At 36.7% G+C, this 12,500-nt stretch overlaps 3 protein-coding genes and 2 long non-coding RNA genes across 5 annotated transcripts in view; 1 reads left to right on the top strand and 4 right to left on the bottom strand.

Moving 5' to 3' along the window:
- The window catches only part of LOC109191525 (protein FAR1-RELATED SEQUENCE 5-like), a 2,993-nt gene extending 745 nt beyond the window's left edge, over positions 1-2,248 (top strand). The window contains exons 2-4 of the mRNA XM_019342165.1: positions 1-718; positions 838-1,896; positions 2,005-2,248. The exon at positions 1-718 is cut by the window's left edge and continues 384 nt beyond it. Coding sequence (XP_019197710.1) covers positions 1-718; positions 838-1,896; positions 2,005-2,248 — 2,021 coding nt within the window. The remainder of the gene's footprint in view (positions 719-837; positions 1,897-2,004) is intronic.
- Positions 2,249-4,687: 2,439 nt separating this feature from the next.
- LOC109191528 lies at positions 4,688-6,667 on the bottom strand. Its single transcript, XM_019342166.1, has 3 exons — positions 5,875-6,667; positions 4,981-5,213; positions 4,688-4,892 (listed from the first exon to the last, which is right to left on the bottom strand). The coding sequence occupies exons 1-3, from the start codon at positions 5,953-5,955 to the stop codon at positions 4,688-4,690; spliced, it is 519 nt and encodes a 172-aa protein (XP_019197711.1). The 5' UTR covers positions 5,956-6,667.
- Positions 6,668-9,316: 2,649 nt separating this feature from the next.
- On the bottom strand, positions 9,317-9,864 carry LOC109191539. The gene is made up of 3 exons (XR_002055940.1): positions 9,811-9,864; positions 9,614-9,730; positions 9,317-9,445 (listed from the first exon to the last, which is right to left on the bottom strand). It is a non-coding gene; the product is annotated as an uncharacterized LOC109191539 (long non-coding RNA).
- Positions 9,865-9,910: 46 nt separating this feature from the next.
- LOC109191538 lies at positions 9,911-10,778 on the bottom strand. The gene is made up of 3 exons (XR_002055939.1): positions 10,659-10,778; positions 10,371-10,576; positions 9,911-9,982 (listed from the first exon to the last, which is right to left on the bottom strand). It is a non-coding gene; the product is annotated as an uncharacterized LOC109191538 (long non-coding RNA).
- Positions 10,779-10,850: 72 nt separating this feature from the next.
- Positions 10,851-12,500, bottom strand: part of LOC109191529 — a 2,414-nt gene continuing 764 nt past the window's right edge. The window contains exons 2-5 of the mRNA XM_019342167.1: positions 11,664-12,433; positions 11,327-11,590; positions 10,922-11,170; positions 10,851-10,880 (exon numbers count right to left, since the gene is read on the bottom strand). Coding sequence (XP_019197712.1) covers positions 10,851-10,880; positions 10,922-11,170; positions 11,327-11,590; positions 11,664-12,433 — 1,313 coding nt within the window. The remainder of the gene's footprint in view (positions 10,881-10,921; positions 11,171-11,326; positions 11,591-11,663; positions 12,434-12,500) is intronic.

Here is a 12,500-nt window from a genome sequence, read left to right on the forward strand (position 1 = left end):
GTTTGAAGCCTCACGTGGGGCAAAAATTTGATTCTTTGGATGGTGCCATTGCTTTTTATAAACAATATGCTGGGGCTGCTGGTTTTGACTGTAGGAAGGGCTCAACTCGGAGGAGGAGGGATGGTGTTGTTGTGGAGAAACATGTGTTATGCAGTCCTGAGGGGTTTAAGCACATTATTTCAGTTGATGCTAAAACTAATAAGGTCACGAGACGGAGGGTGACAAATAGGGTTGGGTGTAAGGCTAAGGTGGTCTATAAGCTCAAGTCTAATGGTTTGTATAGTGTGCATTATCTGGAGGAACGCCACACGCATTTGATGTGTTCAATTATTGTTAAGCAATTTTTAAAGGTGAATCGCAGTCTTGATGCTGGACACCAAATGTTCATTGCGAGTTGTTTTTGGGCAAATATTGGGTCTGTTCGATCATATAGGTTGTTTAAGGCGATTGTAGGTGATTATTCTAGTGTTGGTGCTACAGGTGTGGATTTTAAGAATTTCAAACGTGATTTGATGGCGTACATATTAAATGGCGATGCTCAATTGTTCATAGATACGCTTTTCAAGAGGCGTGAAGTGTGCGAGGCTTTTGATTTTGAATATGATGTTGACGACGGTGATCAACTTTCTAGGGTTTTTTGGGCTGATGCAGTGTCTAGGAAGAACTTTGCTTTGTTTGGTGATGTGGTTTCATTCGATGCCACATATCGTACTAACAGGTTAGTAATTTGTGTTTATTGTGCATTTTGTAAATAATTATGGTGCATATGGTTAGGTTTTATAGTGTGTTTTGTTAGGATGCTGGTGATAAGTATTTGGTGTGTTGTCCGTTATGTAGGTATAACTTGGTTTTTGTTCCATTTACTGGAATTGATAACCATAAGAGATCCATCACCTTTGGTGCTGGTTTGCTTACAAGGGAAGATGTAGATTCATATGTGTGGCTTTTGGAGAAATTTAAGAAAACCATGCGTCATGACCCTATTTGTGTTGTCACTGATCAAGATCCAGCTGTTAAGCTTGCTGTTGCTCGTGTGTTTGGAACATCAAAACATAGATTTTGCATGTGGCATATAATGTGCAAGGTTGGTGAGAAGGTTGGACCGGTTTTGTCTAAAGATGAGGTGTTTCGGAGGAAGTTGAATTGCATTGTTTGGAACAAATCTCTTGACGCCAAGGCTTTTGAGGATGCATGGAGTCATATTATGGAGGAATATGGTTTGGGTGATAATGGTTGGTTTCGTTATTTGTTTGAGTCTCGTACATTTTGGGCATCTCCATATTTTCACGACGAGTTTATGTCGGGCTTGGTTAGGACAACTTCACGATCAGAATCTCAAAATAGTTTCTTTGGCAGTTTCTCTAATGGACATTCTAGTTTGGTTGAGTTCTTGGTGCATTTTGGCAGTGCTATTGGTGCACAACGTCACACTCAAGCAAAAATGAATGCTGATTGTGAATCTTGTTTTCCTGTTTTGAAGACACCACTGGCATTGGAAAAGCATGCAATGGATGTTTACACCATTTCTGTATTTTATGATGTGCAAGTAGAGATTTGTGCAGCTTGCTTTTCGTGTCGAGTGGCTTCTTTGTGCAACTGTGATGGTCATGTGTCTTATGTGATAAATGATGGAGACCAGCGGCCATGGTGTGTGGAGCTTGTTTTGTCTGATTATACTGCTACTTGTTCTTGCAAGATGTTTGAGCGGATGGGGTTGTTGTGTAGGCATATTTTTTTGGTTTTTAAAGATTGTGGCCTTGAGAGCATTCCTTCGAGGTATTTGGTGGACCGGTGGACAAAAGGTGCTTGTTTGAAGCCAATATTTGATATTGATGATACAGTTGTTGATCAATCTTCTAAAGTGGAGAATGTTAGGGTGCTTACTAATATACTGTGGTCTGACATATATGCTTGTGTGGGATTGGCCGATGGTAATATAGAACGTTTGTCACAGCTACGACGTGTTATTTGTGAGCAAAGATAATTATTTTTACAAGACGGCAGTGAGAATGGAAGTGGGGTGGCTGGTGGCAGCAAGCAAAGCGTGATTAATTCAGTTTGTGGAGTTGTGTCGCAGCAGTCGACAGTGGAGGTGTATGATCCCATCCAAGCTAAGAACAAGGGCAGTGGCAAGCGGTTGAAGAGTGCAAGGGAGAAAGCTGCGCGTAAGTGTGTAAAACAATCAAGGAAATGTCACACTTGTGATGAATACGGGCACAATAGCAGGACATGCCCTTTAAATGGTTAGATAGGTTTCTGTTTTTTTTTTGTTTCTTTTCTTGCTCTCTGTTGGACCTAGATGTTTTTACAGTCGTGCACACAATTTATCTCATTACATAGAATCAGGATTTTTACAATATAATTGAAACTGTGCATTTTATTACAGCATATGGTGCGTTTAGCACAAGTTTATAGTGTTTTCTATAGTGTATACTGGTGCATTTCAACATGTTAGGAATGGTGTGTTTTACTTTGTCATCTGGTGCATTATTGTATTTAGAATGATGTGGTATTTTTATATATGTTGTTGGTGCATTTGAATTCTTGAAATAGTGTCTTTTGAGGTTATCGCGTAGTGATGTGATGTAATCTAAATAAATGGCATGTATTTTAACACTTTGCGGCTTGTTGTGGTGCATATCAGTTCTTATAATGGTGTTTTTAAGTGGAGTATTTTTAAACTATAGTTCAATCACATATATAGTGCATTGTAGGGCTCCAAATTGTGTGTTATAGTTGATCAAAGTACATAGTGAGTTCACATTGTCTGGGTGCCATCACAAAAGAGTAATTAGTCTAAAAGTAACCACAAAAATATAGACATCAACCATCCAAAAGTCTATATGCCCCCTGAAATTCTTTTTCAAATACCAAACTCTGCTGCCTGTTGGATGTTCCTTTCTTTGTGCTCGTTTACATCTGACATGATCATGGCAGCCAAGTACCGCACTCTTAGTTTGTTCAATTGGTCCTTGTTGTTCTTATGCAATCCACATTGCCATTCTGCTTGTGTCTGTCCTCGAAAAGTCTCCAAGTGGCGCATGAGAAAAATGCCACAATCCATCTTGTTCTGGGCATCTCTCCAAGGCATTTTCATTATTTTAGATTTCAGTTTCTGAACTTTCTCAGCTTTGTACGTGGTTTTCATATCAAACAAGAATTTTGAAAAGAATTTTCACTACAAGAAAAATGCACATAGACAACGGTTATTAACCGTTGTCGTAGGGGTATACTTTCTGTTGTTGAAGCCGGTGTTGTTGTAGGTCCTGCGCATAGACAACGGTTTTTTAACCGTTGTCTTTTCTACCAACGACAACGGTTTTTTAACCGTTGTCTATTAAGTGTTGTTGAAACCGGTGTTGTTAAAAGTCACGCAATAGACAACGGTTATTAACCGTTGTCTTTTCTACCAACGACAACGGTTTTTTAACCGTTGTCTATTAAGTGTTGTTGAAACCGGTGTTGTTAAAAGTCACGCAATAGACAACGGTTATTAACCGTTGTCTTTTCTACCAACGACAACGATTTTTTAACCGTTGTCTATTTAGTGTTGTTGAAACCGGTGTTGTTAAAAGTCACACAATAGACAACGGTTATTAACCGTTGTCTTTTCTACCAACGACAACGGTTTTTTAATCGTTGTCTATTAAGTGTTGTTGAAACCGGTGTTGTTAAAAGTCACGCAATAGACAACGGTTAATAACCGTTGTCTTTTCTACCAACGACAACGGTTTTTTAACCGTTGTCTATTAAGCGTTGTTGAAACCAGTGTTGTTAAAAGTCACGTACATAGACAACGGTTTTTAACTGTTGTCTTTTCTTTAAAAGACAACAGTTATAAACCGTTGTCTATTGGGTGTTGTTGAAACACCCATAAACCGTTGTCTTTTGTTGAAAAGTCAACGGTTTCTAACTGTTGTCTATTGTAAAATAGACAACGGTTTTTAACTGTTTTTCACCTGCTTAAATTATAATCGTATAAAAAAAGCAATTTATCCATTCACCATATGTTGCAAAGTGTAGTTACATAATTGTGCACAAGCTAATAAGGTTCAAAATAACAAGTCAAAAGACTTCCATGACCAATTCTAATTATCATTCAAGTCATAATACTACTACACAAAAAACAATTCCCCGAACCAATTCAAGTCTAGATGATCACAACGTTCGAATGACCAAATCATACCTACTCTATATGACTTGATAGAATATCGGCCCATTCATATCGCACCAGATCAATAACTTCTTTGTCATAATCAACTTGTTGAAACTACATGTAAAAAGTAAGAAAATAAATTAGTATAGATATAAGTAATTTGCAATGAAATGAAACTTCCCTCTTACTCTCACCACATTCATACTCAAGCTGTTCATAACAAGATAATGAGTTCCCTAAAGAGAATCATAACAAGTGTAGCCAACAAGTAAAGAAAGACACTTGAAAAAGCAATACAAATGCACTCCCCAATAAATTAGTATAGATATAAATAATTTGCAATGAAATGAAACTGCCCTCTTACTCTCACCACATTCATACTCAAGCTGTTCATAACAAGATAATGAGTTCCCTAAGTCCTTAGTGATGTTGATAACTGTCAGAATCCAATGGAAGCTATGCACACACAAACACATAATTATATATTACATCAACACAATATATGCAATTGAAAGTAAATTGTAACCATTCTTACCCTATATTACATGGCACCAAAAGTGTTGCATCACTTGGAATGTCCAGCAGTCTGTTTGCTAAAGCTCGTGCCCTCTTTTCCAATTGATTTTCTAGAAAATTTGTATCTGTTCTTTTCGTTGGCAGATGCCCTACAACACTTGGCTGCATAAATCTGAATTTTTCAAGCTTGTTCTCTTCCATCATCTTGTTATACAAATACCTAACATTGGAACGGAAACTGAATTAGAAGAACAAAGCATAGAAGTGATAAGTTATCAAATTGACTCGAAATATATATTAAATCATACCATATGTAGACAGCAATACACGTGTACGATATTGGCATCAATTGACAAAAAGGAGTAACATCTTCGTCGTGCACAAAGAGAGTACATTCTTCCCCGAAGACATTATTATCTAGCAATATTTGTAAACTCTCTCCATTCCCAAGTGCACGCTTGTAATAACAGTAAAGTAGCCATAATGACTTAGGCATACTTGAGGAGTTCAACTCAAGCTTTTTGACTTCCTTGCCCGCTTTCTTATGTATATTAAAAAGTACTCAGCATGAACATTATGTATAATAAAAATAATATATCCTATATATAAAAATAATGTACATTTATGCATTAAAAGAATTACACTATGCATGGTCCACACAGTTGTGTAGACCATGATCCACCTAATAAACATTGTTTATAAGTTCTGTACTTGAACTAACAAATATACATAACTATTATTAATGTATCTACAGTAATAAATGAAGACATTTTGGAGGAAATGATAGTGAAAAGTTGGAATTATTACTAATAGGAAATTAATAGGACAAATGAAAAAAACATTTGATGGTGAACTTAAAAAAGAAATATGCATAACAATTGCCAGAAGTGGAGATGGGAAATCAGATGCAAAACAAATTGATTGTTAAGAAGAAACAATAAAAGATCCATCAAACCAGATGATGAACTTGCTATTGTTTTATGAAATGAACTCAAATTTCCCTTCAACATATGCACACCAAACCGAAGGGAGAAAAATATGGATGGAAGGCTAAATAAAATTAAAATCAAAGAAAAGAAGGGGATTGTTTGGGAACTGAAATAAGTTAAGGTAATAGAAGAAGTGGGATGGAAGCCAAACAAGAACACACAAGCTATGACTCTGCCTACAGAACACTATGGGAGTTGAGAATCCAACCTCACCTGCAACTCCTTGATCTTCATAGAGAGTTCAGACTTTTGGTCTTTGTAATTCCAAATCAGGTATTCCGGATCAGACTTCATGATGGCTTAGTTACCATTTTACATAATACAATTAAACATCAATTCAAAAACAAAAATTAAAGTTAAAATTATTATCATATGATCAGGAAGAAAGAACACTTGCCAACTAAAAATAGGTCACCATAACCAAAAATGTTTAGAGTCGTTCACACTACTAATAGAGCCACAGTAAGATCATTCAGATGAGCCACAGTAAGATGATTCAGATGTGCTAAAGTGAACATGGAACATAATTTACATATTAAGTGTAGAAAGAACCCACCAAAGAAAAAGAAAAGACAGAAATGTGATTTTGCCTACTAATGAAATCAATTTTAGCAACCTAGTTAGTGTTCAACTGCTAATAAACTAATCTCTCCAATATTAAAGGCAAGCTAAGTCTTATAATTTCACTTGCAACTCAATATTTTTCTCTGTACATTAACTAAAGTAGATTTGAGACTTGGCCAGGGAATCCCTCTACCAAAAAGCACTATGAAAGCCAACCACAGAACTTGAATTCAGCTCAATTTAATCATAACTCAGAACTACACTATTAACCAAATCTAAAATCTTAAACACAGCTGTGGTGACTAGTAAAATTTCATCAAACAATCAATAGTTTTGATGGTTGGGAACACTTCCCTGCTTCCGTAAATGCAATTTCCAAAAGTTCTTTATATCATTGTCTGTTCTTCCTGGCAAAAAGGAGGCTATAGCAAACCACCTAATACACAATGCAAGAGCTACACGAAGACTGCACAGACTGAAACATCCAATGTTTACCCAATAAAATGCATCAATCATGGTACAATACAAGGTAAACCCTAACCTTGAGAATGGGAAAATCACACTCAATAAGAAGAATGAAAACCAAACCTGCAAGAATAACCTATTTTCCACCGTACGTCATCGCCGTTGCCAAGCAAGAAGAGACTGCCACCGCCGTCGCCCAAGCAAGAAGAAGTTACTGATGTCGTCGCCTAATCTGTTGCCACTATAGCCCAAGAAGTTGTTGTCGTCGTCGAGCTTCAAGACAACGGAGATGGAGGATAGAGAGAACACCGTTGTGCTATTGTTGCGGTCGGGAACGACAGAGGGAGTTAGGGTTACTTGAGGGATGAGTGCAAAGCAAACTGGAGAGAACAGAGAATCGTCGTGTATATATTTTCAAGTAATTGCGCCATTTTTTGGAGAATTTTCATTCATTTTAGTATTGAGAAATTCCCAAATTTGGTCCTAACTATTGCACATTTGCACCTACTTAGTAAGAAAGTTGCTTGTAAAATTATGTTCAAGATGGCGCCTAAAAACAAATTTTGGTGGGAATTAAATTTTAGTGAAATAATTTGCAAACATCAATAGTGAGAGTAACAACATTTTTCATATTAATAGTGAGGGTATATTTTTAAAATAAATATAAAATTAAAATTTCGTCACTAAATCATAAACTTTTAGCTAGAGTAATTTTTAACCCTCACAAAAACTATGCAAATAATACATTTTGTCACTAAAAACTGTTTTTCTTGTAGTGTAGGTACAGAACACGAGATTCATAGATTTCTATAATGTAGATTCATAATTTCTATACAGTATATTTCTAATTTAAATACAGTTGTATAGATTAATAATTTCTATATACAGTAAATTCATAATTTCTATACGGCAAATACATAATTTCTGTATTGTTGATTCATAATTTCTAAAATGTATAGTTATCAACACTTGGGAATATGAACATCGCAAATTATAAACACAAAGTTCTGTAATTGTGAATATAGATCAGAGTTATTCAATCATTATGAATATGCATTTCAATTCAAAAATTATGAATATATAGTTTGGTAATTATGAACATAGAGCTAATTAAGATCGCGGCAAAATAAATGGGATATAGCAAACTGTACAGCATCGATCAACTACTCTTTCATATCCATTCTCAACGTGTCCCAGGCATGCCAGAGGGGTCGATTACCAACAATTTCAACCTAGCTTGTTAGTCATGCGCTAGCCGGAAGGGTCGATTACCAACATATAGCTAACTTTAGCTTGTTAGTCATACGCTAGCCGTAAGGGTCAATTACCAACATATAGCTAACCTTGTTAGTCATGCGCTAGTCGGAATAGTTGATTACCAACCCCAGCCCCTATCATATATACCGCCCTTAACCCCTACACACCATATCGCACCATTATGAACACCACCCCATATTGTTTTTTATACTTGATAATTATTATTATTTTTTTTGAATTCATAGATTGGTCTTAATTGTAATATAATTGAAAATAAAATTTTAATGAATTTACTTTGAAATTTTGGTGAATAATTTTATATTTAAATATGAACGAAAATAGAACTATTTTGGTAATATACTAGATGTTGCCCTTAAGTACACAAGTGTTGTTGTGGCTTGGTGGGTTTAGCTTAGTTTATTGTGGTAGAGGTCTTAGGTTCTATTCTTCTTAGGGGGAATTTTTCAACTATTTTCTAAAATTGTTGTCTTGGTTTTCACAAACAACACAGAAGCAACCCAGTTATATACCAGATGTTGCACCTTTAAATGTAAAAGTTTGTGTTGCTTAGTTGGTTAGATTGTTTACTTGTTAAGTTTGAGGTCATAGGTTCGACTCTTGTTGTTAACATCCTTGTTTTTATTTTATATGCCTGTTAAATAATGATGCGCAACGACAACGGTTTTAAAACCGTTGTCTTTGTAGTGTTGTGTATTCAAATACACTAAAAGACAACATACCAAAAAGACAACGGTTAAATAAAACCGTTGTCTTAAACAAATAAAGAACATGCAAAGACAACGGTTATATAAAATCGTTGTCGTTTTAGTGTTGTGTATTCAAGTGCGCTTAACGACAACAAACCAACGACAACGGTTAAATAAAACCGTTGTCTTTTTTTAAAAAAAAGAGCGCACAAAGACAACGGTTTTAAACAACCGTTGTCTTTCTAGTGTTGTGTATTCCATTGCGCTTAAAGACAACACACCAACGACAACAATTAAAAATACCGTTGTCTTATTTTTAAAAAAAACGCACATAGACAACGGTTTTAAAAAACCGTTGTCGTTGTGATGTTGTCTTTTCACAAAATGCACAAAGACAACACACTTATAACAACGGTTAAGTAAAAACCGTTGTCTTTGACAAAAGTGTTGCATCAAAGACAACGGTTTTGGACGAAACTGTTGTCTTTTATACAAAAGACAACACTTTTCTTAAAAACTGTTGTCTTTCTAGTGTTGTCTATGTGCATTTTTCTTGTAGTGTTTTGCTGCATCAAGTAATTGCATACAAATATTTGTATTCCGTTGTCTTTGTATATCAAAAATACATAATCATTTAGGGTTTCGTGTGTTACCAGATTCGCAATCACATATCCATACTTGTTTTCCTTCTTCACAGTCACTGATGAGTTGTCAATGATGTCGTACCTTTCCATCAGCGGGCTAATAGACATCAGGTAGTAGTGGTTGGATGCCACTATTGGAAACAGAAACTGATATAGCAACAAAATACACCAACATGAGCCACAATATACACTAAAGTATGTATAGTAATACACTACACACAAGTAACTACTAGAATGCACCAACCAATGTTTAAAGACAAAACTCAAGTAGTAAGCAAAATATAAAGCAGTGAATATAATATATTACTATCTTACATATAGAATTTTGTGCCACATAACGTCTGCCGCTATGGTCTTGTCCTCAAGGTACTTTGCTTTGAATCTTCCAAACCTCACATCCTCATCTCCTTGTGGGTCCACAACTGTGTATAGCTGCAAAAGTTCAATGGTATTTTTGTTAGAAGTTTAAGCTTTTTAAAGATGAAGTTAGTTTTGCATTTTTGTTCACTTACAGTTGACCATGTTGAAGCAATGAATTTTGTACAACCCCTCTCTGATTCACGAATGTTGAGTATAACTGACCAAGCATCAATTATAGAGACTGCAATATTTGTATCTGGCTTCATTGTCAGCATATCTTTCCAGTAGATTACTCTTCCGTCATACTTGAATAGTTCTTGTGTCCTTGTAATACATATACAGAAGATAATATAAATAAAATGCAAGAATAATGTATATTATAAGTACCAAAGCTAGTAATATTCCACAATAATCAATAAATACACCAAAGAGATATTAGTTACACACCACAATCAGTTAACAAATCATTTGATGTGAACAACCAAACACATACCAAATATGCACTATTAACATATGCATAACACACCACCACTTTTATACTAATAGGGCCCCCATCACCCAATGTGTGGAAGCACACATTATATAACATAAACACACCAACTCTTATCAAATAATGCATCAATTAATATAAGATATTTATACACCAACATTATTATAGAATGCACCAACATATATCAATAACACACCAACTTTTAGAATGTGTTGTGCTTACAGATCTGGGTTAGGGTTGTCCAATACCCATTTCCTGATTGCTTCTTCTGTTGGAGATATTGGTTGGTCCAGATCAAGTACGTATGAGGATGGTCTTGGTCTAATTGGGCTGTTTACTCTAGCTGGTCCTTTGCCCTTGTCTGCTGGTTGTGGTGGGTGTGGTGGATCTGAACCAGGGGCCTCCTGGCCTTGTCCTACTGGTGTGATCTGTAAGATATTTATACACCAACATTATTATAGAATGCACCAACATATATCAATAACACACCAACTTTTAGAATGATCTTACCTCATCATTTATGTTCACTTGTTCAGCTTCTTGCACACATTCTTGATTGGCGGCCTTGGTTATGTTCTCGGTGTCTTCTTGAGCTTTCTCTGTTGTTTGACCATCTAGCCCATCCAATTGGACGTCTTCATTTTCTGAGCTTCATCATTGTCCTGGTAGTCTTGTGCATTAGCATTCATAGTTGGCGTGTCTCTACTTGTTCCCTCTTGTGACAATCCCAAGCTGAAAGTTGGCATATGATTTAGAAATGTCCTCTTGTTTACTGCACGGACGATTTCATCAACCGCTTTCAAGAACTCTGGGTCACTCCAATAGGCATCCTCTTGCTGGGTAAATGTCATTTGTCCATCTTCTTGCGCTTTAAATCCAAGCATCTGTCTAGCAGACTCAAACATCTGCTTGAAGGTGTCATGCTCCAATACCATTGCAGGTGCATTTTCAATCAGTCTTGAAATCCTCAGTAAACTCTTTGCAATCGTCCTTGTGTTGGTAGTAACCTCATCAATAAACTCCTGTATATGCACCAGTAAGTTATGATCAGTCAACAATAAGTAAAGCACCAGAAAAAAAAAAAAAAAAAAAAACTCATGTAGTATAAACACACCAATATATACAGAAGTATGCACAAACAAAATACCCCATGAGTCTGTTCAAAGTGTTATGTATACCTGTAATCCATGGGGAAGTGGTGCATCTTCTTCACATGATGGTGGTTGTGGTGGTACATCAGACTGTCCTATGCTGGGGTTCCGGTCACTGCATGGTGTGCTCTGAACTGGCAAGGCAACATCAACCCGCCCATACCCAAAGCCTCCAGATTTGATCTCAGTTTGCTGTCGTTGACGGAGCAACTTAAATGTCCAATTCGCCATTGCAGGGAAGCTCCGTGGGATAGTCCTCCGGTATAGAACAACACGGTCAACATAGAATACCTGCACTTGGTAGTTTAGAGTATTAATATAATGATGAGTAAATAATTACAAGTATGGTTGGGGGGCTATTTACCGTTAGGAAAACAATTGGGCCTCCATATCTCCCATCAGCGCTGTCAAGCCATGCCTGCTTGCTGGCAATGAGTGAGTTGATGAGCATTCTGCACCAATTAAGTCTCTTGATGTTGTGTACATTAAGAAGGTTGTCGATGTAGTTTTGGTTGACATAACCATTAACTTGTGGTTCAACCAACACACTCATGACAAGCAGTGCAAAATGCCTCTTGAACCAAGGGTCAGCAGCTTTTAATGTTAGCATCTTTTCAGCCATGGTATGGGGGGTGATGTGGCCAGTAACCTTCCCAAAGATTTTTCTCCATTCTGCTAGGAGATCAGATACCTGTTTGGATTCCCTCTTAGTGATTTCTATGTCTCCAAGTGGCAGTCCCAAGGTGGCAGCAATATCATTTTCTGTGATTGGGAGCCTTTCACCAGATGGTAGATTCAGTGTGTTGCTCCTAGAGTCATAGCTTTCAACTAGCCACATCCCCATCTTCCTTGGCAGGTTGGTGATGTTGAGATCAAGTATCCTTCCTAGCCCAATTTCTTCTACACTTCTGCGTTGGGATCTGGTCAGTGATTCAATTGGTCTCATTAGCTGTGTGGGCAGTGGCCGTATCTTTAGCTCTGTTTCTTCATCTTGAACCTCATTATCAGAGCTGTCACCAGTAACTTGCTCTTGTATTTCTGTTTCCATTCTATCACGGAATGCCAATGCTAGTTGTTTCCGTTGTTGTTTTGGCTTTGATGATTCTCCTTGTTCTAATGTCTTTCTCTTTTTGTCTGCATGAATTCAGTGATATTAATCTAAACATATATGATACAGCCTCAGTGTTAAAAGATACCGTAA

The sequence above is a fragment of the Ipomoea nil genome, unplaced genomic scaffold (assembly GCF_001879475.1).
Source record: "Ipomoea nil cultivar Tokyo-kokei standard unplaced genomic scaffold, Asagao_1.1 scaffold1673, whole genome shotgun sequence".
NCBI classification, from domain to species: domain Eukaryota; kingdom Viridiplantae; phylum Streptophyta; class Magnoliopsida; order Solanales; family Convolvulaceae; genus Ipomoea; species Ipomoea nil.

Bases quoted from the DNA above. Each gene is read 5' to 3' on its own strand.
- LOC109191528 (XM_019342166.1), bottom strand. From the start codon at position 5,955: ATGAAGTCTGATCCGGAATACCTGATTTGGAATTACAAAGACCAAAAG. The intron at 5,214-5,874 runs GTGAGGTTGGAT...AATATACATAAG, and splicing joins TGAAGATCAAGGAGTTGCAG to AAAGCGGGCAAGGAAGTCAA. The intron at 4,893-4,980 runs GTATGATTTAAT...TTCCAATGTTAG, and splicing joins TGTATTGCTGTCTACATATG to GTATTTGTATAACAAGATGA.